Source organism: Sinocyclocheilus grahami, unplaced genomic scaffold (assembly GCF_001515645.1).
Source record: "Sinocyclocheilus grahami isolate Dianchi unplaced genomic scaffold, SAMN03320097.WGS_v1.1 scaffold303.1, whole genome shotgun sequence".
NCBI lineage: Eukaryota > Metazoa > Chordata > Actinopteri > Cypriniformes > Cyprinidae > Sinocyclocheilus > Sinocyclocheilus grahami.
Window position 1 is genome coordinate 1435402 of NW_015505482.1, and position 21384 is coordinate 1456785.

Below are 21384 nucleotides of genomic sequence, written 5' to 3' on the forward strand. Positions count from 1 at the left end.
GCTGCATAGTGACAAATCAATCTGTTTTGATAAACAATATTGAACCCGTTTAATCTAAAACAGGTGGGGAAAAACACAAGTTTACAAAGCACAGGTTTTGTATTATTATTGTGCCTGCTTGAACATTCAGCGTTGTTAGTCATAAAATAATTAATAAATTAATCGAAACTTAGATAGACACTCCATTTTAGGTTGTCTAGACTGTATCAGTTCATATGCAAGACAGCAGATATGATAAAGCACGCTGTACTACGATGGCAAATATATCTGTGAGACGAGAAGAGACGGTGGGAAATGGCTTTAGTTCGTGCTAGCTGGCAAAGCAGCCACACATTTCCAGGACATCTGGAAACGAGACTACCGGCGAGCTCAAATCTCAATGTTATTTATAAGCTAGCATAAAAAAGGATAACACGTTCGCTCGCATTCTTATCCTCCACAGCAAACAATCCCTTGCAAAACATAATAGTTTAGGTATTGCAATGTCCAACGAGTTGGCTTATATTAGGCACATTTTCATGACAAACACCGGGGAATCTTCCCCAAAGCCCCAAACTATCTTAAAGCGATTAAGGGAAGTTTATGATCATACGATGAGCTGTTAAGACAGATTTTGGGGTACTTGTGTGATTTGAAGCACCACTGCCACTTATTTTTTATTGTTTTTTATGGGTTGTTATGGCCAACTCAATCGTAAAAGCCATTCGATACCTTGTACGATCCGGAAGAGAATACAGAGGACACTTTTATAGTGAATAACGTACATAGGCAACATGATCTAGTTACTTTGTGGCAGTTAACTTGCCTCTACAGGAAAGGTGATAACTGAGAGATGACCGCGATCCTCGCTGTAATGTATATCTAAACAGACACATTCAGTTTATACAGTAGTTGTTATATTTTATCCTTGCTCTGTTTGTTCTACAATAGACCTTTTTTGTTTGCTTTTTTTTTTTTCACAGCAAACAATCCCTTGCAAAACATAATAGTTTAGGTATTGCAATGTCCAACGAGTTGGCTTATATTAGGCACATTTTCATGACAAACACCGGGGAATCTTCCCCAAAGCCCCAAACTATCTTAAAGCGATTAAGGGAAGTTTATGATCATACGATGAGCTGTTAAGACAGATTTTGGGGTACTTGTGTGATTTGAAGCACCGCTGCCACTTATTTTTTATTGTTTTTTATGGGTTGTTATGGCCAACTCAATCGTAAAAGCCATTCAATACCTTGTACGATCCGGAAGAGAATACAGAGGACACTTTTATAGTGAATAACGTACATAGGCAACATGATCTAGTTACTTTGTGGCAGTTAACTTGCCTCTACAGGAAAGGTGATAACTGAGAGATGACCGCGATCCTCGCTGTAATGTATATCTAAACAGACACATTCAGTTTATACAGTAGTTGTTATATTTTATCCTTGCTCTGTTTGTTCTACAATAGACCTTTTTTGTTTGCTTTTTTTTTTTTTGGCAATTTTTTTTTGAAAATCTATTTACAAATGTCAGACTCAGATCCTTTAGTAAAAAAAAAAAACATAGAAAAAAGACCTTAAAAAATGCTCCTCTGGTTATTCATTTGGAGAGCTACGTCTGACAGTAACAGGACACTTAAACACGAGCACAAGAGTCAGCAAGCATCATCTAGAGCACTAGGTATGTTGGCAAACTGAAGTTTTGATCCAATTTACATTCTCAGATTACGTTTCATCTGACATTGGTATAGCGCTAGTACTAATCGGTTAGTACATGCACAAGAGAAATTCAGTTTAAATTTGGTAATTTATGAAAAAGATCACTTTGCTCTTGTAGACTGGTTGCCAACACATCCTTTGGCGTCTCATGGTAAGGTGCCTTTTTTAGCTATAATTTTCCTCAGTTAAAGCTTTCATGCACATACAGTTCTGGAGCACCTGTAATCATCCAATAGCAAACGCATTAATGAGTTACAATCCACCATTGATATTTTTTAGGCTGTGTTGAATTGCAAGATATTCTATTATTACAATTGTTACTGGAATGATTTGAGAGTTTGTAAAAGACCCTGATATGGGGTCATCCTGTGATTTAAAATGACCAGAAATAATAATAATAAAAAAAACAATTACGCATTTCCAAAACTGGCTACATTGTTCTACAGAAGACCAAAAGACAGAAGTGTGTGTAAAACCATGAGCTAACACTGATGTGATTTAGCTTTGAAACTCTAGACATAACAAAGGCCAAACATAAATTGCTAAACCTCCTCCAGACATAACAAATTGTTTAAACCATTTTGGCTTTGTTCACACTGCAAACAATCCTGATTTGTTTTCGAAACCAATCTAACTACATCTTATTTTGCAGCAGCTCAAATTGGCTTCATTTGTTCAGGCAGTGGAGCCAATATCCAGTATATTTACAGCCCTGTTTCCACCTTGTGTTAATATGCATTTTTGATGATCCGATCACAAGTGTTAGGCACTAAATGCAAGTGTAAACATGGTCTAAAACGGTGATCGGATCACTGAAACCGCATACAGAGGAAATCAAAAATGTTTTTACACATTAATAATATGAATCCTCATTTTGCTCCGAACTGAAGTGAAGCATCACCTTCTTGCCACCTGCTCAACTAACACTTGATTGTTCTGGGACGTGTTGAGAGAAAGTGCACCAAAATAAGTCATTCAAACTTCGTGGTGTTGGCAATCTGTATCTTTTTCATTTGCTTACATTCCTGCTCGCTCATAAGCTGCACAACATGGTTTCCTTCATTTAATAGTATTTGTGTGCCACACTTGGGACTCTTGCAAAAAAGATGTTGAGTATCCCAAAATAAAAGGGGAGTTTCTCAACAAAATCCAAAAACAAGAGATGCATTTGAAACACGTTAATGCCAGGTGGAAACAGGCCCTACATTAGTTGCTACATTAGCACAAAGCCAAGTGAATTGGGTTTGGGGTGTCAGTGAGAACAAAGCCTTTGGTTATCTTGATGATCAATGAGCACCTTGGGTACTGGAGCTAAAGTTGAAAGTATACTTCACTTGTCCATGTTTCGCTCTGGCTCGCACAGTCCATGTTAAGCAATTCTTGTCTGTGCACAACATCCGTGTGCAGCCCGTTTTTTTGTGTTTGCATGCCATGGACTTGTGCATGGACAACAGCGATTGCGCAAGAGATTTGAGTGCTTGAAGGCTTACTAGAACATGCTCACGGTCACAACGCTCAAGTTTACTTTGAAGGGCTTGGATGCTCAATGGTGTGGAAACATGGAAAATGAAGTATATCAGTACCTTAAGGTCAAAAGCACTATCACATAAACGATTACTGAAAGTAAGATGTTGCATACTGTTCCCATGCACCGGTAACAGCACCTTTGTTATAACTGACAGCTATTTATTTGCCTGAGGTCGCCCTCCGACTGTATCAGGCGGTGGATCACATGAACCCTACTGCAGTCATTCCCAGCTTTGCTGCATTTCCAAGTGTCACCTTAATCCAGCAACTTTTTTCAACAATATCAGGCGGCAGATCACATGACGTTTGCATATAATTGAACTTGATGAGTCTCTATTACTCATGTCGCCTCAAACTCTCACAAATTCTGGTTGTTTTGTTGCTGCAACTCACCACTGGAGCGAACAACATACGAGTCTTGAACAACCAGTCAGTGCTCTTGATTGAAAGCTACGAATCAAAGTGCATCCTCTACAGTCTACATCTGTCTGATGTCTGCATGTTTGATAGGAATGAATGCAACCTGGCTATGGGTATGTACTGCACCTTATAACTGCATCACTATGCAAACTGTGAGGTAATATAGAGTAATATTCTGATTGCTATGGAACTGATTTTATGATATATGGAGGGACATAATTTAAGGCTGAATTCTAAGCACCATCTTGTAAATTACATTTTGCATCCATGCGAGATGGTCTGAATGTAACTGCACCTTTGTGTACATGGTTCAGGCGACTTGATCTTGAGGATGGAGTGTTGGTACTTTTGCAAACAAGAATAAATAGATTGTTGGTCCATATGGTCAAAAGTAATATCAAACAACTGTGGAGCACATTTTGTTCCCAGTATGATAGACAAGAACATTTCATCTTCACAATCGTCCAATCTTCACAATCCCCAGTTGCAAGTATTGCCATGCCACTTGCAGGTTAAATAAGCAAAGGAAGGACCGGTTAAGACAACAGTGCAAAAAATATTCTCGCATAGATCTGGCAGGATCAGTTCTTCTGTTTTTCTTTCAGACTTAGAGTTTTGTCTGCCTTGACATGGTTGTTCTTGAGCGTTTCTCTTCTCGACTCTCAGAAGCCTTTTGAAGGAGACAGGAGGTGCAAATCAGCTGTACAGAACAGTGTTTTGTAACAGCACTAGCCATTAGTAAAGCTCTCAAGTCTTTTAGCTCAGCCTAGAAAGTGGGGTTGCCAGAAATGTCCCGTTCGGGTGATTCTATGTAGTTGGCAGACTCCTGGAGTTTCAGCAGCATCGCCATCTGAATGAGGAAGAGAACAAGGACAGCTTGTCACAACACATGCAGATTTGTTCACAAAGGTTCAGGTGTAGTTGCACTAGACACTCACCAGTGGATCGGACTCCATTGTGGACAGAGACGTCTCCTTGTTGGACGTGACCCTGTCGTCACTCGGCTGCTGTGTTGGAACAGAATTGGAGCCAGGGGTTGGCGGAGGGAGGTGAAAGAGTTTGGCCTGGTCCTGTTGAGCTGAAGGCCAGGGCAGCGTATCCCTCACCCACTCCACTGGATCCTCCCATGCTGATTTCTGACCATGGACCTGAAATATATCAATGCAGAGATTGAGCTTCAAGGCTCCACTGCACTTCGAGAAGACACAGTAAGTGTCATATGATCCAACAAAACGCAACTCTTTTAGCAACAGATGAACTCTGTTCTAAAACCTAGTGAGTTGCCTCATTTTGGCCAAGATGTAAAAGCCACAACATACCAAGCCGACTTCAAAGAACTAATGGCAATTAATGGGGTCCTATTATGCTTTTTCATTTTTTTTATTTTAGTCAGTGTGTAGTGTGTATGTTTGGGCATTAAAAAGATGTAGAAAGTTACAAATCTCACAGTCCACTCCAAAGGGAGATATTTCGTTTTTTTAAAAATCCCTTTTCAGGGGTACGTGAGGACTGCAATTGAGAAACGCTGGTCTAGAACAATTCTTACAAGTACAACACGACGTAGCTGGGCGCCGCCAGTGTGCCTACACTCATAGAAAATAATGTGTTTGAATTTTAAAGACGTGGCGTGACGCTGTGCTTCTCGTCCGGTGCCCAAACGTCTTTGTTTGGGCTTCCGAAAGCGGATGATCTCAGGAAACAGTGGTTGCAATTTATTTTTTAACTCTGTTCCTGAGCATTATAACCCCAATTTGCTATTGTGTGCTGCGCATTTTACTGAGGACAGCTTAACACGAGTGAGTAGTGCCGGATTTGTCAAAAGCTTTTGTTGAAAGTCGGAGCAAGGGGCGTGGCAGTAATGAAACACCGTCTAAGCTGTTCGCCAATCACAACACACTGGGACAGCAAACCAATCACAACACATTTTGTTTTTCGGAAGGTGGACCTTCATCAAAGCTGGAACTAATCGAGCCGTTTGTGGCAGGCTGGGGAGAAAGGTATTTTAATAATGTAAATTATGTGAAAAATAATGTGTTTTTCAAACCACCAAGCATGAGAGCATGTTCTAGTACACCCCCAAAAAAAACAAAATCAAGACTTTGTAAAAGAGCATAATAGGACCCCTTTAAAGTCAACGTTGTTGTCACTTCGCATCAGCTGTGGCTGGACCAAAAAGCTATGCTTCAACACACCGCACAGACTACACCTGCATGTAAGGAGTTAACTGTCTATACACTGTCTATACAAACTCACTGATGGCCATGGCGCCGATTCAACATGTTGAATTGGGCAAAATGTCGCTGATGTGAGCCTGATGAGAGCCGACGTGTGGAATACACCAAAAAACTAGTCCCATAGATGCTCACCAGTGGCCTTACGTTGGCTGATGGCCAGCTTGGTGTGTCCTGGCCTTAAGGCAGAATAAACTCTGAAACCAGCCTAAAATGTTTTACTGGTGTCCCAGAACCCCTGTAGTAACAAAAAAACACATAAGCCTGACCAGGCTAAGCACACCAGTGCTTGATCTGCAAACTAGCTTAAACAGTATTTTTCACCAAGGATACAAGCTCAGTAAAGGAAGACAGAGAAAACTTAGAAAACCATGATGTAGATGGATAAATAAGGTTAATTAGAAATCATTACCAAAAAGCATACAGTTGTTAGCTTAGAAGCTGTTGAAATCAATTGGGAGTGTAAGTTGAGTCTCTTGCACTTTCTGTATGGTGCACAAGAGTAACCATCAAGAGAGTTGCTTATGATGTGTGTTTCAATTTGGTCACTTATGAGGAGGACCATCTTCAGTGTTAATTTCGTCAACGAAAACGATGACGAAAAATATTCGTTAACGGACATTTTTTCTGTGACTAAGACGAGACGTTGACAAGCTAAAACTAATATCTGATGATAAAAACTATGACGAAATTAATGCAGCGTCTTCCTTAACAAGACGAGACGGGACTATAATGTTATTTGAGGACTACTGGACATTCAAAATACATCCTATAGGCTACTGTCTTGTCCTTCAAAATGTCATTGGATTGAAATCTTATAAGGGGCGTTTGCATATCTAGTCTCAGTATGGCAGCTGCAGTGGACGGATAGGCTACCAAAATGCGAACTAGCGATCTGAAACAATGGCCTCAGCACCCGAAGGGGTAGGGATAAGGTGACCAGACGTCCCGTTTTTCCTGGGAGTCACAATTCGTTGTCGATTAACTTAAAGTTAGTGAAGTCCGGTGAAGATAGGTGGAATCGTGCTGATAGAAGCGGTCATATATACAGCGCACGATCAGTTCTCAGTGCTCAAATACACACACAGCAGTCCAAATGTCTATCGTGTAGAGCAGGGTTCCTCAAATCTTGCCCTGGAGGGCCAATGCACTGCAGAGTTTAGCTCCAACCCTGATCAAACTCACCTACCTGTGATTTTCGAATGATCCTGAAGATATTGATTAGCATGCTCAGATGTGTTTGATTAGGGTTAGAGCTAAACTCTGCAGGAAAGTGGATCTCGTGGGCAAGATTTGAGGATCCCTGGTGTAGAGTATCTCACGTAAATACAGTCGGTTATGGATTAAGTGAACGTAAACAGATGGGTGAAAACTGAACGTGTGTCAGTATTACATGCATGCCTTCCATCTTAAAGGGACAGCATTCCTAATTAAGTACCTACCTGTGTCATTAATGTTAACCAACAAAAGATGTTAAATAAATATGTTAAGTAAACCTACTGTATCTGAAAAATGAGTTTAATTTGTATCTCTTTTGTATTTGTCTTATCTTATTCTGCTTTTTTCAAAAATTATAAATTATATATATTATATATGAACAACTATAATTTTTATAAGTTGCTCCCTTTTCACTGCTGTTAAAGGGATAGTTCACCCACAAATGAAAATTGTCATAATTTATTCAAGTTTTTCCAAATTCAATCCTTGATTCAAATTTTTCATAAGCTTAATTGATTTGGTCTAAAGATAGAAGAATTAATGACTAATTTTATTTGAAGACTACATATAAAATAGCTACCAAAATAAATGTTGGTAACTGCAGTTTGAGTAAAAGTTGACAAAAATGCAATGACTTTTTGTCGTCTAAAACTAGACTAAAACTATGTAAGACTCAAATGACTAAAATGTGACTAAGACTATTAAGCATTTTCGTCTCAAAATAAAGACTAAGACTAAATAAAAAATGCCTGTCAAAATTAACACGGACCATCTTACTGCATAATCTAGCTCCAAAACACCTACAGTTTCTAGTAATCCAGAAGAGCTTGAAGTGTTTAGTTAGTGTTGGAGCTGAACTCTGCTGGATGGTGGCCATCCATGAGCAGGGTTAGACATCCCTGCTTCTGTTGTCAGATGCCTATGAGCAGCTTACCTTCACACCATCCTTAGCTCCCTCCTGAAGATACGGAATAATGGACTGGTTCCAGAGGTCAATAAACCAGAAGCGAAACTCTGCTAATGATACTGGGCAAGACAAGAAGAAGCAGGGACCTGCAAAGACAGGAGCCGAAACTTAAGTTGCTGTAGGATATAACCTAACCTTTGAAAGGTTGCTCGGATTAATTTGCTAATATAAATGGTTAAATATGTTTTTCTTTTGTTTCCTGAAGAGCACTGTGTAAAACACACATTCAGAACATGTAAAGCTGTACCTATGAGGAAGTCAGAGGTGCTGTGTTTCTCCAGGAAGGTATGGAGATGGTACCAGAGTTTAGGCACCCAGTCCAGAACCCTCAGCACCTCAGCGCTGTGAACTGTGCTTTCATCCTCCGTTTCGATCAACTTCCTGTGCAAGTAACGCACTAGGAAACCATTTGCAGGCTCCACGTTGTTGGAGAAGGTGACCATTCTTCAGGCAAACAGATAATTACAAATGGTTAGAATACTGATATGGGATTTCAATTTTTTTTTTGCAGATTTTATGTTGTCTTACCAGAATCTACAAACTTGAATGAAACAGTGCTAAAGGAATGAGGAACTTACCTGAAGCTGAGATGCAGGCCATGATTGGATGGCATCTTAACAGACTGATTGGTGGTTCCAATGATGTAAGGACTAAAAAAAAATAACCAATGTATAAAATATAATATCCAAGAAAAATACTTCCCAAGAAAATGTAATTTTGAAAATGAAATCATTATCAAAATCACCTACTGACTTTTGATCATATGTCTGCTATTAAATATCATCAGCAATGACGGTATTATTTGCATACTAAAACATTATTATATTTTTTTGCATACTACATTATGATTTTAAAATTACGACCTTCCTTTTTTGCATATATTTAAAATTTTTTAGCTGTCTTTACACCACAGAATGAGATCTCACCCTGAAAGCTGTGGAGATGTCTGTGTCTATCATAGACCATTCAGTTTTCCCACGAATCCTCAGAGAGCCGATGTAGAAATCCTGCTGCCTCACCTGCTGATTGTACACCAGTTGGCTTATTTAGTGCATATGATCTAATGTTGATGTATGTAAAGCCATTTGCAATATGTTTTCACGCATTCACCTCTCTGGACACTTGCTGGTCAGCTATACGGACCACCACACGCGTAAAGACCTCATTCCTCTGAGATGACAGGCTCAGTAACTCCATAGGAGCAATGTCTGCTTGACAGAAATAATTATTTGACTCAATCCGCCAGTGACATTTCTAGATTAGTAATGGGAAGCAATGCTTGAAGCGAACTAGTTTGTATCATAGACTGTATAAAAACATGGACGTAGTGTCCGTGACGTCACCCGTAGGTTTCTGAAGAGCGTTTTTGAAGCTCAAAGTGGGCGGAGCCGGCCGTCGCCATCTTGGCAGCGCGTCACCATGCGTCACTCCCGGATAATCAAAAATGGGCAAAGAGGCGGGAGCTGGTTGCTGAAACCACGCCCACCTAGCTCAACGGTGGTGACAGCAGCGGCAATCCGCCTGCCACTCAAGTGGCCACGCCCTTAATTATGCAGAACTTTAAGGCTTAATATAATTTAAACGGATGAGTTACAAAAAAATTCACACCCCTCACAGTTGTCATGAAGGGCAAAATTAGCTATATAGACCAAAACCACTTTTTGTACCAGGCTCTAAACATATTTTTCTGCTGTAAAGTTGGGCATTTTAACATGGGGAGTCTATGGGGACTGACTCCCTTTTGGAGCCAGTCTCTAGCGGCCAGTTGATGAATTGCAGTTTTAGTCACTTCCGTGTTGGTTTCACAAGAGAGAGCGGAAGGTTGCTGCTTGGTTTTTATGTTTAAGTATGAAATGGCATGACTACAGGAACTCACCAGTGTTGGAGCACTCATTGAGGCTGAGGCTAAAGGACTTGGTTAGGCTCATGGGTGGTTTGGTTTGGTTGGAGTTCAGGAGGCTGGCCAGACCAGACGGCTGGGAGGTGGAAGTAGAAGGTGGGCTGCAAGGAAGGACAAGGGATGACGGAGCACTTCCTGTTTTCAGCTGATCGTTCTCTGCCTTCAGACTCTCCACCACACTCTACAATGAGAGAGTTTGATTAAAGTTTAGTTTTCAATGTAATGTTTGACATGCAAAGTCATGAACTGCAGTGAAGATATGCACATATGTTTCACATATTTGTGAAATTTCACAGGTAAAACATATCCATTGTCTACTGTCAATAGTGTAGCGATGTATGCTCACACAGAAGTTACTTTCAAACCACTTAGCTTTGTGTTGGTCAATGCGACAAATTCACATGACCAACATGAACCCATAGCAAAATCTGTGAAATCTATCGCCCTTATGTGTAATTCCCAGTCGCGTAGATTCCTATCGATTTTGCCAATGAAAATTCGCAGAGCAAAGGTAACACCAAAACATCACTAAACCAGTCACTGACCTGCATGTTGTTCATGGTCTCTTGTAGCTGCTCCAGCTGATGTGCTGAGCTCAGCGCTTCTAGCCGAATGTCCGTCAGTTTCATCTCTTTCTCCCACAGCTCAGACCGCAGCTCAGACACCATCTTCTCATCGCTCTCGTTTTCCTCGTTGCTTTCATGGATCCTGTTAGAATGCAATGTCATTACTGTTTAAAAAGTGCTAACACTTAAAAGCAGTCTAAAGGGTGTAATAGTCAAATTACTGCTGCATTTCAAAAGTGAAATTGCCCAATTTTCGCCTGATATTGTGATTGGCACATGAAGACTTTACTCACACAGAGGAGTTGGCTGATTGGCTGGATGGGAGGGAAGTGGGCAGGTTCTCTCCATCTTCATGACCCAGTTTTGGTGAGTTGGGTGCAGAAGAGTCTGGAGTGGCGATCTCTTCAATATCAGAGTACATGGAGCCACCTTTAGCGCCCTTCTTAATGCTGAACGCCTTGCCAAAAGAACTTCGTAACTACAGAGAAATCGAGAGAAAGGCAGAGAACTTAAAACACACTGAAGTAATTCACAAATATAAGAATAAATGTTTATTTTCACTCATTTAAAGTTTATTAACTTTCACTGTTGTTTATGTGAAGTAAGTCTTATTTGATCAAAAATAAAATAAGTAATTTGTGAGATATTATTACAATTTAAAATAACTGTTGTATGTGAATATATTGTAAAATTCAATTTATTCCTGTGATCAAAGCTAAATTTTCAGCATTATTACTCCAGTCTTCAGTGTCACATAATTGAATATGCTGATTTGCTGCACAAGAACCATATCTTATGAGCATTAAAACAGTATTTCTGTGGAATAAATTTTTTCTGGATTCTTTGATTAATAGAATTTTTTTTTTTTTGTAAACAAAAATCTTTTGTAAAATTATTAATGTCTTTACTGACACTTTTGATCAATTTATTGCTGAATTGCTGAATAAAAGCATTAATTTATTTATATACATTTATGTGAAAATGTTATCAGCTTCTTAGAGTATAATCATAATCATATTGTTTGGAGATGTACAATTTGAGGTTCATTTTACATTCTGCAAACCTCCCTAGTTGATCAAGTGTTGAATTCAATGAAGATACTTCAAGCACAAAAGGACAGACACTTAAACAACAGCACAAGAGAAAAGGACAGATGGTTTTCAACAAGTGCACTTGAAACACTCAGGTGTTGGTGTGGATAGTTATATATGATGCAATCATTCCTAGAAATGAGTTTGCAGCCTTGAACCACAAAAAATAAAACACAGGTAAAATACCAAAGAGCTGTAACAAATTATTTCATCATGCAAAGTGATCTGTCTCTACTATACATGTCAGAGTTAGTGTGAGTGTTCAGCTGCAGCTTCATTCTTGTATGTGTAACTGCTTTTCTTCTTCTTCCGTCATAGCCATATGACACATGTGTAACCACATGTTTACAGTATTAGTAAAATAGCATTCTAGAGGGAATTCACTAAGAATGAATGGAGCCTAGTGATAGAGCTGGTCACTTGCACAAAATCATGTGTGTCCTCATTTTGTCAGTTCTTAGCAGCTGGTGCTAACTAGAGGTTGACCAATATGGATTCTGCATGGCTGATAGAGTATATCTAGTGAAGTAGGGTGGTTGATGTCCGATACAGGCCAATGATATTGCATTTAATAAAATATCCTAAATATTGCATGCATAACCAATTTTTGCAAAAAGATTTATATTTGTTGTATAATATATTTATTAAAATTAGAGATAAATCATTTGAAAAAATAGATAAATCTGTAAAATTAACAAATTTATATTTTAAATAGCATCTTAAAGGGATAGTTCACCCAAAAATTAACATTTTGTCATTAATTACCCTCATATCGTTTCAAACAGAATTTTCATTTTTGGGTGAATTATCCAGTGACGAATGGGGGCGGGGCCAAGAGCCGTGGGAACGGAGCGAGACCGGTGGAGTAATTGATAATGAGCGACACCTGCACCACTCACCGGTCTCGAGTCTCACGGAGGAGCTCCGGAAGGATAAAAAGGAGGAGTGACGATAGTGAAAGACGAGAGAGGACCAGGCCTGGAGTTTATTTTGTGTTTTGGTTTTTGTTTGTGCACGACAGTCGTCCGCGAGGGGCTGTTGCGCTGTTTTGTATTTATTTATTTTATTAAAGTTTTGTTGAAATGTTCGCCGGTTCCCTCCTCCTTCTTCCCGATCTACAAACATTACATTGGTGCCGAAACCCGGGAGGAAGGAGGGACACGCTCTCAGAGAGCCCTCGCTGCTGAGGGGGATCGCGGTGCTGAAGAGATCGGGCAGCAGGAACAAGTGGAGAGACCGCCGGGGCTGCCCGAGGCGGTGGTGCTGGAACGATGGAAGACGAGGTGGGACGGAGAGCTCCCTGCCGTGCTCCTGGGTCGAGGAGGGGGGGCTGCCGTCCGAGAGGGAGCGGAGGGGTCGGCCCCGTTAACCAGGAGGCCGGAGCCTGCTGCTATCCGCCATGATTGGGGAGGAGCAGGGAACGGGGGACTCGCTGCCGGCTGCCCCCAATAGGAGGAGCCATCGCCGTCCGCCAGGAGGCGGAGGAGCGGTGGGCCGTCCACCAACGATGTCCAGTACCATCGCATGGCACCGCGAGTGAGAGCCTCTCAGCTGGGGCTGCCGTCCGTGAGGGAGCGGAGGAGTCTGCCCGTTTGCCAGGAGGACGGAGCCTACTGCCATCCACCATGATTGGGGAGGAGCAGGGAAAGGGGGACTCGCTGCCGGCTGCTCTCAATAGGAGGAGCCATCGCCGTCCGCCAGGAGGCGGAGGAGCGGTGGGCCGTCCACCAACGATGTCCAGTACCATCGCATGGCACCGCGAGTGAGAGCCTCTCAGCTGGTTGAGGGCCGAGCGGCAGTGTGTCTGGGGAACCGGAACAAGATTTTTTTTTTCCCTTTCTCCCCTCTCTCGTATCTGTCTCTCCTCATCCTTCCGTCTCCTTTTCTCTCGCCTCGTCTGTCTGTCCTTACCCCCAGGTACGCCGCGGCCGCCGTGATCGGCTCCCCCGGAGGGGGGAGGGGGGGGAGTAGAGCGCAGTCTCGGGAGTACCCCCCGGCCTGCGAGGGCCGATGGGGGTATGTGACGAGTGGGGGCGGGGCCGAGAGCCGGGGGAACGGAGCGAGGGCGGTGGAGTAATTGATAATGAGCGACACCTGCACCACTCACCGGTCTCGAGTCTCACGGAGGAGCTCCGGAAGGATAAAAAGGAGGAGTGACGACAGTGAAAGACGAGAGAGGACCAGGCCTGGAGTTTATTTTGTGTTTTGGTTTTTGTTTGTGCGCGACAGTCGTCCGTTTTGTATTTATTTATTTTATTAAAGTTTTGTTGAAATGTTCGCCGGTTCCCGCCTTCTTCTTCCCGATCTACAAACTACGTTACATATCCCTTTAATGTTATTATACTATTTTTTCACAGATAAAGAAGTGAAAAAAGTAAACACTGTGAATAACTACATTCAGTAATCTGGTAAGGCTGTGTGAACTTCGAATCACATTTTCTATTTTCACATACAGTACACAGTGAATATAATATGAATATGACATGAATTTGTTGTAGTGGCAAACTGGATATAAAGCATTAGACATGTTTGATTTTCAATTATTAGAGAGAAAAACGACACTAAGCCAATAAAGATGGAGAAAGACAACTTCTGAATCTGCACTCGCTTGGATTTCAGTGCTGTCAAAATAAAAGTCCTGCTTTCAACACTCATTGACCAAACAGAAAAAAACAATGGCTGATGCCAGTAGCTAAAAATGTATTTATTGGTCGACCACTTGTGCTATCTGCTCAGTAAATTCACCTCATAACATTTGTAACATATAGTATTTTACACATATGAAAGTATAAGCGGCAGTGACTGTTAGAGGAGGTGCACCGATGATAACCTTTATAGAGCGGTTAGAAACAACAGATGAGGAACATTCCCTCAGAGAGACATATAAACTTACCTCATAGACCTTAGAAATTTACAAAGAGTATGTGAAAACTGTGGTTATGCGCGAGCAGATAATAATAGTCACTATAATTCCATCTTAGGCTCTTTCTTCCGCTTACCCAGCTCTTTTTCTTCTTCTTCTTGGCGTCGTCTTTCAAGCTGCCCACACTGGAGTGACTGGTAATGCTATTCAGACTAGAAATGCTCTCGGATGAGTTCTGCCTCCTGATTCGCAACTCTGAGAGAAGAAATAAAGAGCGTTTGTTTGCTAACGTTCATTGGATATTGAGCTAAAACTCAATTTGAGGTGCATGTTTGCTGTCTTCACCTTTGGGGGCAACATCTGGGTTACTGAGTGCGACTTGGATGACGGCCTGCGCCTCCATGTTCTTGGTCTTTAGGCTCTCGATTGTTTCTCTAAGGTCCAGTAATTCACTGTCCTATAGAGAAAAAACACAGATGTATTTAGTCGGCGCTCATCCATTTAAAGCATAAACATTGAAACAGCATTCCCCAAAGCGCTGCTACTGACGGTTTTCCAAACAAATGTAGGTTCACTTCTGCTTTCCGCAATGATTTACTGCCTGCACTTGACCAATGACATTTACGGCAGACAAAGCCACAGGGACGTCTACAAAAGCTCCTCCAGCTGTGCATCACTGGTATCTCAACATCATGTGCTTTCTATAAATCACTGAAATGATCTGTAGGGTCACAGCCACTGAAACGAATGCATGAATCCGGGTCGCTGCATCGCAGCGTAAGCTCTCTAGACCGGCTGCCTCTTTCACAGAGGGCAATGTGACATGAAGGTCAGCGTTGCACTTCTAAACCCTCCTGCATATGCATTAATTTAGCCAAAGGCAAATCATGAACTCAAAATTTTGGAGTATTGCACAGATAAACATACTGACCCCTTGACAGTAAATTAAAGCCAGCAACCCCCAAAATCCATTCAGTCATAATTTGCTCTTTGGCTCTCTGTGACTCTGTGAGGTTACATGTATTGATCTAAATATGGGCGGTAAACGGTGGTAAGTTACCACCAGTTACCCCAGTTAAGGGGTAATATGTTTCAAACACATGGTCCCCCCCCCCCCAAAAAAAAAATGGTTTGCTTTTTTGTCTTTAAAACATGGTACTACACTGAACGAAATGGTGTAGAATTCACTTTGAAACTATTTTGACTCAGAAATTACTAGAATATTTTAAAAAAAAAATGACAAAGAAATGTCAAGTAATGGGAAATTAAAGATAAAATGTTGTAGTAGAAAGACGGAAAGAAATATTTTCTTGTAAAACATTTTCTAATACATTTGGTCAAGGATCCTGCGTCATCACGATATGAAAAGCTAATGCTGTAACTGTTACCAATAAGCTATAAATGGTGGAACTGAGATGATTGCAGGAGTTTTTGTTTGTTTTAAGGATGAATATCATACCTTCTGATCAGAGCTGACAGAGAGGGTCTGGAGTCGAGAGGTCATGAGGGCCAGACTCTGCTCAAATGCTGCCACCAGGTTGGCCTATAGATAAACAAAAAGAATCCATTGAATTGCATTACATATGATCATCATATCATTAAAGTTATATTAAATAAAGAATGAATGTTAAAAAAAAAAATTATAATAAAAAAATAATACACACTACCGTTCAAAAGTTAGGGTTCTGTAAGATTATTTTCTAAGTTTGTAAAAGAAGCCTCTTATGCTTACTAAGTCTGCATTTATTTGATAAAAGTAAAACTGATATTGTGAAATATTATTGCAATTTAAAACAACTGCTTTCTATTTGAATGTATTGTAAAATGTAATTTATTTCTGTGATCCAAAGCTGGATCTTCAGCATCATTACTCCAGTCTTCATTGTCACACGTGATCCTTCAGAAATCAGTATAATATGCTGATTTGCTGCACAAGAAACATTCATGATTACGGTCAATGATTTTTTCATTATTCTTTTATGAATAGACTGAATAGAATAAATTAATAGTGTACTGTACATACAAAATAGTATGTGCGTTCCTATGTGACAGTGTACACTTACATTAGCAGACAGCTGTGAGGTCAGATTGGCCACCTTGTCCTGTGAAGACTCCAGCTCCCTCCTCAGCTTACGGATTTGCTGTGAAGAACCGAACAAAGTTATTAGCCAACTTAAAATTCAATGCATAAATCTGCATCAAAAATGTAAAGGAATAGTTCACCCAAAAATGAGAATTCGGTCATCACTACTCTTCCTCATGTTGTTCCAGACCTGTATGACTGAGGACTGTCAAGCTCCAAAAATGACAAAACAGCAAAGTAAAAAATATAATGAAAGAACTCCATACTTTTGAAGTACTCTGAAGTCCTATGATAGCTTTACGTGAGAAAAGGTCATTAATTGACTGACAATGTTCTCCAATAAAGCTCTCACATCTCATTTGTGCAGTTCATATGAGCTACTTTTATATTGTCATTTCTGAGCTTGCCACTGAATTCCACTGAATAAAAAAAGCAGAACACAGCAGGAAAAAAAAACTCATTCTGCTGATCGTCTGCTTTTGTGTTCCAGGGAAGAAAGCAAATCATATAGGATTGTCGTTATGGGATATTCATAGTCATTGCAGGAGTAAATTATGACAATTTTCATTTTTGGTGAACTATTCCTCTAATGATCAGATTATTTACTTTGACATAAATCTCTAAATTGTTTTTCCTAATTGACAGTGTTACAGTCAAACTGAACTGCTGAAGCTCACTGCAGCTGCTGGAAAACTGTGACAGATGATATTTAGCACTCCCAATAGCAACTGTGTCTGTTTATATGATCTCTATTTGGAACAGGGTGATAAACTCTATACATGCAACTGAAGACAACAGAAAGACGAATGGAGAGTATATTCACATACTATGAGGCGCAGCAGACCAGAACAACACACACAATGAGTAAAATCAGACTCACTTCAAGCCTTCAGGCTTGGAATGCAAACCTTCACCAAGTACACTTTTTGTCCATCTCTCTAAGAGAGTTTTTCGAAGTAACTTGGTGAGACACCTTCATTTTGCATCCATAGATCAAGTAGACGCATCACGAAAGAGTGAAGGCCTTTTCCCATCAGGATATGAAACAATAGCACCACAACGATAACATACAAAAACTAGTCTAACTAATGCAATGTGCCAAGTCTAAAAGACCATAACGCAGTCTAAAAGATCACATGTTTTCTTTTTCTTCATCATTTCTTCATTTCTTTTTCATTTGAAAGGATTATTATTTTTTTTAAATTGTTTGTATACTATTTTTTTAAATTAGATATTATTTTGATTATATTTATATAGTATATATACTATATATAGTTATTGTTAACATTAATTAAAGCTAATTTACTATAGATACAGAGTACATATATAAATGCTTTATATAAATGACATTACACTTTATAAATACATTTAAACTCAGCAATTCAATAAATGTATATATTAATTTATATGTTCTTATTTGTTTGGATGCTGAAGATTTTTTTACATTTTAATTTCTATTCAAAGTTGCATATAAAATGACAAACTTAGCAATTACAATTTTAATTTTTATTCTGAATCAAGGTCATTTTTTTAATTGTTTGGATGCTGAAAATGTGTTTATTAGTTTTCTTAATATAAATGAAAGATATCCAAGTTTCATATAAAATGACAAAAATGTGGCAATTTATTGCAATTTACAATTTAATTCAACAACTACATTTTTATTCTGAAGCAAGGTCATTTTTTTAATTGTTTATGCTCAATACAATGTTTGGCCTTCATTTAGATATCAAGTATTTTTCATAAAAACAAATCAATGTCAATACAAATATTTTGAATGCGACAATTACTTTTATTTTTAATTATATAATATTTCATTTTTATTCTATTTTTATTATTTGGTGTTTGTTTTATCCCATCTGATGTGAATAGGCCTTCACATTATAGTTATGAAACACAGAACATGGAGGCAACTATAAAAACCAACACGTGGCAAGTGGTTAGCTACTGATTTCCTTCAGTCCAGAGACAGTCGGTCATGATTGAATGAAACACAGCAGAGGAATCTCATAACAGCCTTCTGGACAGCTAATGACAGTTAAAGGCTTTGACTCTATGTGTTAGTTCGTTAGCTCCTAACATTAGCTGACTTCAGCTGTTATGATCTCTGAGAACATGTATGACAAAAAGAGGTTATTAATATGACTGCCATTCATTTCTGAATGACAGAGAGGGAAAATCAGAGATGAGAGACAGACACTCACCTCGCCCTGCATTCTCTCCTCCGCCTGAGAGAAGCACGGAAGAAAAGAACGACAGATAGACAGTAAGATACTAAAGAAATGGATGTTTATAGTGAATACAAACTAAAACAGGGCTGCACGATTCGGTTGATTTTTTATTGATTTATTTTTTGACAAATATTGTGCTTTTGAACTGCAGCATAATAAAGATTTAATATCTCATCTAAGATGTCAAAGCTAAATAAATAAACATAAGTGTGTTTACACTTGTTCTCTGTAAAGGAACCAAATTGAATTTGCTTCCAGCTTACCTAAAATTCTGTTGGGGGAAAAAAATCACATTATATACATTAATATATATACAGTGGGTACGGAAAGTATTCAGACCCCCTTAAATTTTTCACTCTTTGTTATATTGCAGCCATTTGCTAAAATCATTTAAGTTAATTTTTTTTCCCTCATTAATGTACACACAGCACCCCATATTGACAGAAAAACACAGAATTGTTGACATTTTTGCAGATATATATAGGGATGGGAAGATTCCCCGATTCGCACGGTGCATCGGCATAAAAAGTTAACGATACGATGCATCGGTTTAAAAAGTGTGCATCGGCTACAAGTTGTCATTTATATTGCAATGCAAATGTTTGCATCAGTAACAACTGATTTATTTATATTTATAAAAACGGATAGTTCCGCACTTTATTTGCTCTGTTTTATTCTGTGGAACCTTACTACGTATATGGAATAACCGTTTTGTAAAAGCAATAAGCCCCGTGAAGCCGTGGTCCGCTTCGAGTCGTGCCTAACAACGCACCTTAGCTGTTATAAATTCACTAAACCACGGCTTCTTGGGGCTTATTGCTTTAATAACTACTAGTGGATGCGCTATATACTTTTATTATTTAGAAAGTGACCAATAATTTTATGTAGATTGACTTCTCCTCTCTAAACTGTTTCTCAAGCACGTTCTCTCATCACCGCTGCGCGTGTATATGATGTATCACAACACCACTACGGAGACCTGAGGAAAAGCGGGGTGTAAAGTCCAAAACCTGACTTGAAATAACCTAACAAATAAATCGGGGCTAAAACAGGTCCATAAATGACAAATTAAGTTCACACAATCTCACTAATTTGCGCACGCTTATTTTTAAGCAGCCTTAAAGTCTGCGTGAAGCAGAAGTTGCTGCCGACTTTATTTCAGTGTAGTGACGTATTTCCAGCCGAAACGGAATATTGAGTAGAGGGCGGGGTTTTATTTTTGCAGTCCTTCTCTCTGTTGGAGGGGTGTGTTTAACGATATTCTGCCCAAGCCGTCAAACTGACGTCATCAAAGAAGGAAAGCCATTCCAAACCGGAAGCAAATGTTCAGATTTTGATTCAAGAATTTTTTTTTCAGCGTATTAACTTGCACGGATTAATTGTTCACATCAAGACTAGCAATGTGCGCTAGTAAAGTAAATAAAGCCAATTTTGATTTCATGCTGACTTTAATGTCGATCATGAATCAAATCGATATATCTGTGCTGTTTAATGCATTTGAGACGTTGTGTTTTCCTCATTGCATAACTGACATGTCACAGGTATATCATCTGTAAATGTTAGAAAGTCATGCAAACATATCTATTTTGCTGTCAGGAGTGGTCGAGTGAACGAGTGCTGCTGCGCGCTAAACAGACGGAGCATGATAGAGTAATAGCGCAATAATTCTGAGTAAAATATACATTTTGCTAAAATATTTGTTGTTGGACATTAAATGGGTCTTTTGTAGAATTACACCTACATAAACGTGTATTTTTATGATAGCAGTAACTGTAAAGGGACTATTGCAATGGGTAAATCAAATGTACAGTACTAATTACTAAGCTCAAATGAGTTAGTGTGAGATTCTGATAGCAGTTCAAATATAGCCATTTTCTTTATTATTTATTTTCATTTTTAATTCAGTGATTTTAACTTTTAATTTAGTTATTTTAATGCTTTAAAGAGCAATTTTATATTGTAATGTTCTAATGTCCTGCTATCTGTTCTGCAAACTATAAAAGGAACAGCTTTAATATGACCAGAGAGAAAGGCTGCATGGCTAGAAACTGTAAAAAAAAAAAAAAGGTCAAATAATAGTATGTGAGAGAGTGGTAATATCATTGTGTACTTATTGGTCAGTGTTAGAGGAACTCAGCTTAGCCTGACAGTTAGCCTGCTTTAGACCAGGTTAGTTTCCCAGCATAAGTTGCCACAGTGACTAAGCTTGATCTAGGCCTATGTTAAGTTTGCTTTATGGAACCAAATCATTTGACAATGAGTCAGACTAACTGAAATAAGCCTGGCTTATTTGGTTAACTTGTTTTATGAAACAGGCCTCGAGGCATTCAAAGTGATCATATTTTCTTCATTGCATCATATTGCATCGAATCGCATTGTGTTGAATCAGATCGCACTGCATCGTAACAGGGGTTAATCGTATTGCATCGCATCGGTAGCTGCTTCATATGTATCTTTAATGTATTGTATCGTTGGCTATGCATTGAGATGCGTATCATATCAGCCTCAGTCATGAGAGATGCACATCCCTCATATATATATATATATATATATATATATATATATATATATATATATATATACATTA

At 39.3% G+C, this 21384-nt stretch overlaps 1 protein-coding gene across 1 annotated transcript in view; it reads right to left on the reverse strand.

Moving 5' to 3' along the window:
• Positions 1 to 989: 989 nt before the first annotated feature.
• The window catches only part of LOC107601324 (neuron navigator 1-like), a 31117-nt gene continuing 10722 nt past the window's right edge, over positions 990 to 21384 (reverse strand). The window contains exons 7-21 of the mRNA XM_016293479.1: positions 18771 to 18794; positions 16547 to 16624; positions 15943 to 16026; positions 14829 to 14940; positions 14620 to 14738; positions 10823 to 11007; positions 10509 to 10671; positions 9940 to 10144; positions 9174 to 9271; positions 8970 to 9082; positions 8642 to 8713; positions 8311 to 8507; positions 8031 to 8149; positions 4586 to 4795; positions 990 to 4497 (exon numbers count right to left, since the gene is read on the reverse strand). Coding sequence (XP_016148965.1) covers positions 4414 to 4497; positions 4586 to 4795; positions 8031 to 8149; positions 8311 to 8507; positions 8642 to 8713; positions 8970 to 9082; positions 9174 to 9271; positions 9940 to 10144; positions 10509 to 10671; positions 10823 to 11007; positions 14620 to 14738; positions 14829 to 14940; positions 15943 to 16026; positions 16547 to 16624; positions 18771 to 18794 — 1863 coding nt within the window. The 3' untranslated portion in view covers positions 990 to 4413. The remainder of the gene's footprint in view (positions 4498 to 4585; positions 4796 to 8030; positions 8150 to 8310; positions 8508 to 8641; positions 8714 to 8969; positions 9083 to 9173; positions 9272 to 9939; positions 10145 to 10508; positions 10672 to 10822; positions 11008 to 14619; positions 14739 to 14828; positions 14941 to 15942; positions 16027 to 16546; positions 16625 to 18770; positions 18795 to 21384) is intronic.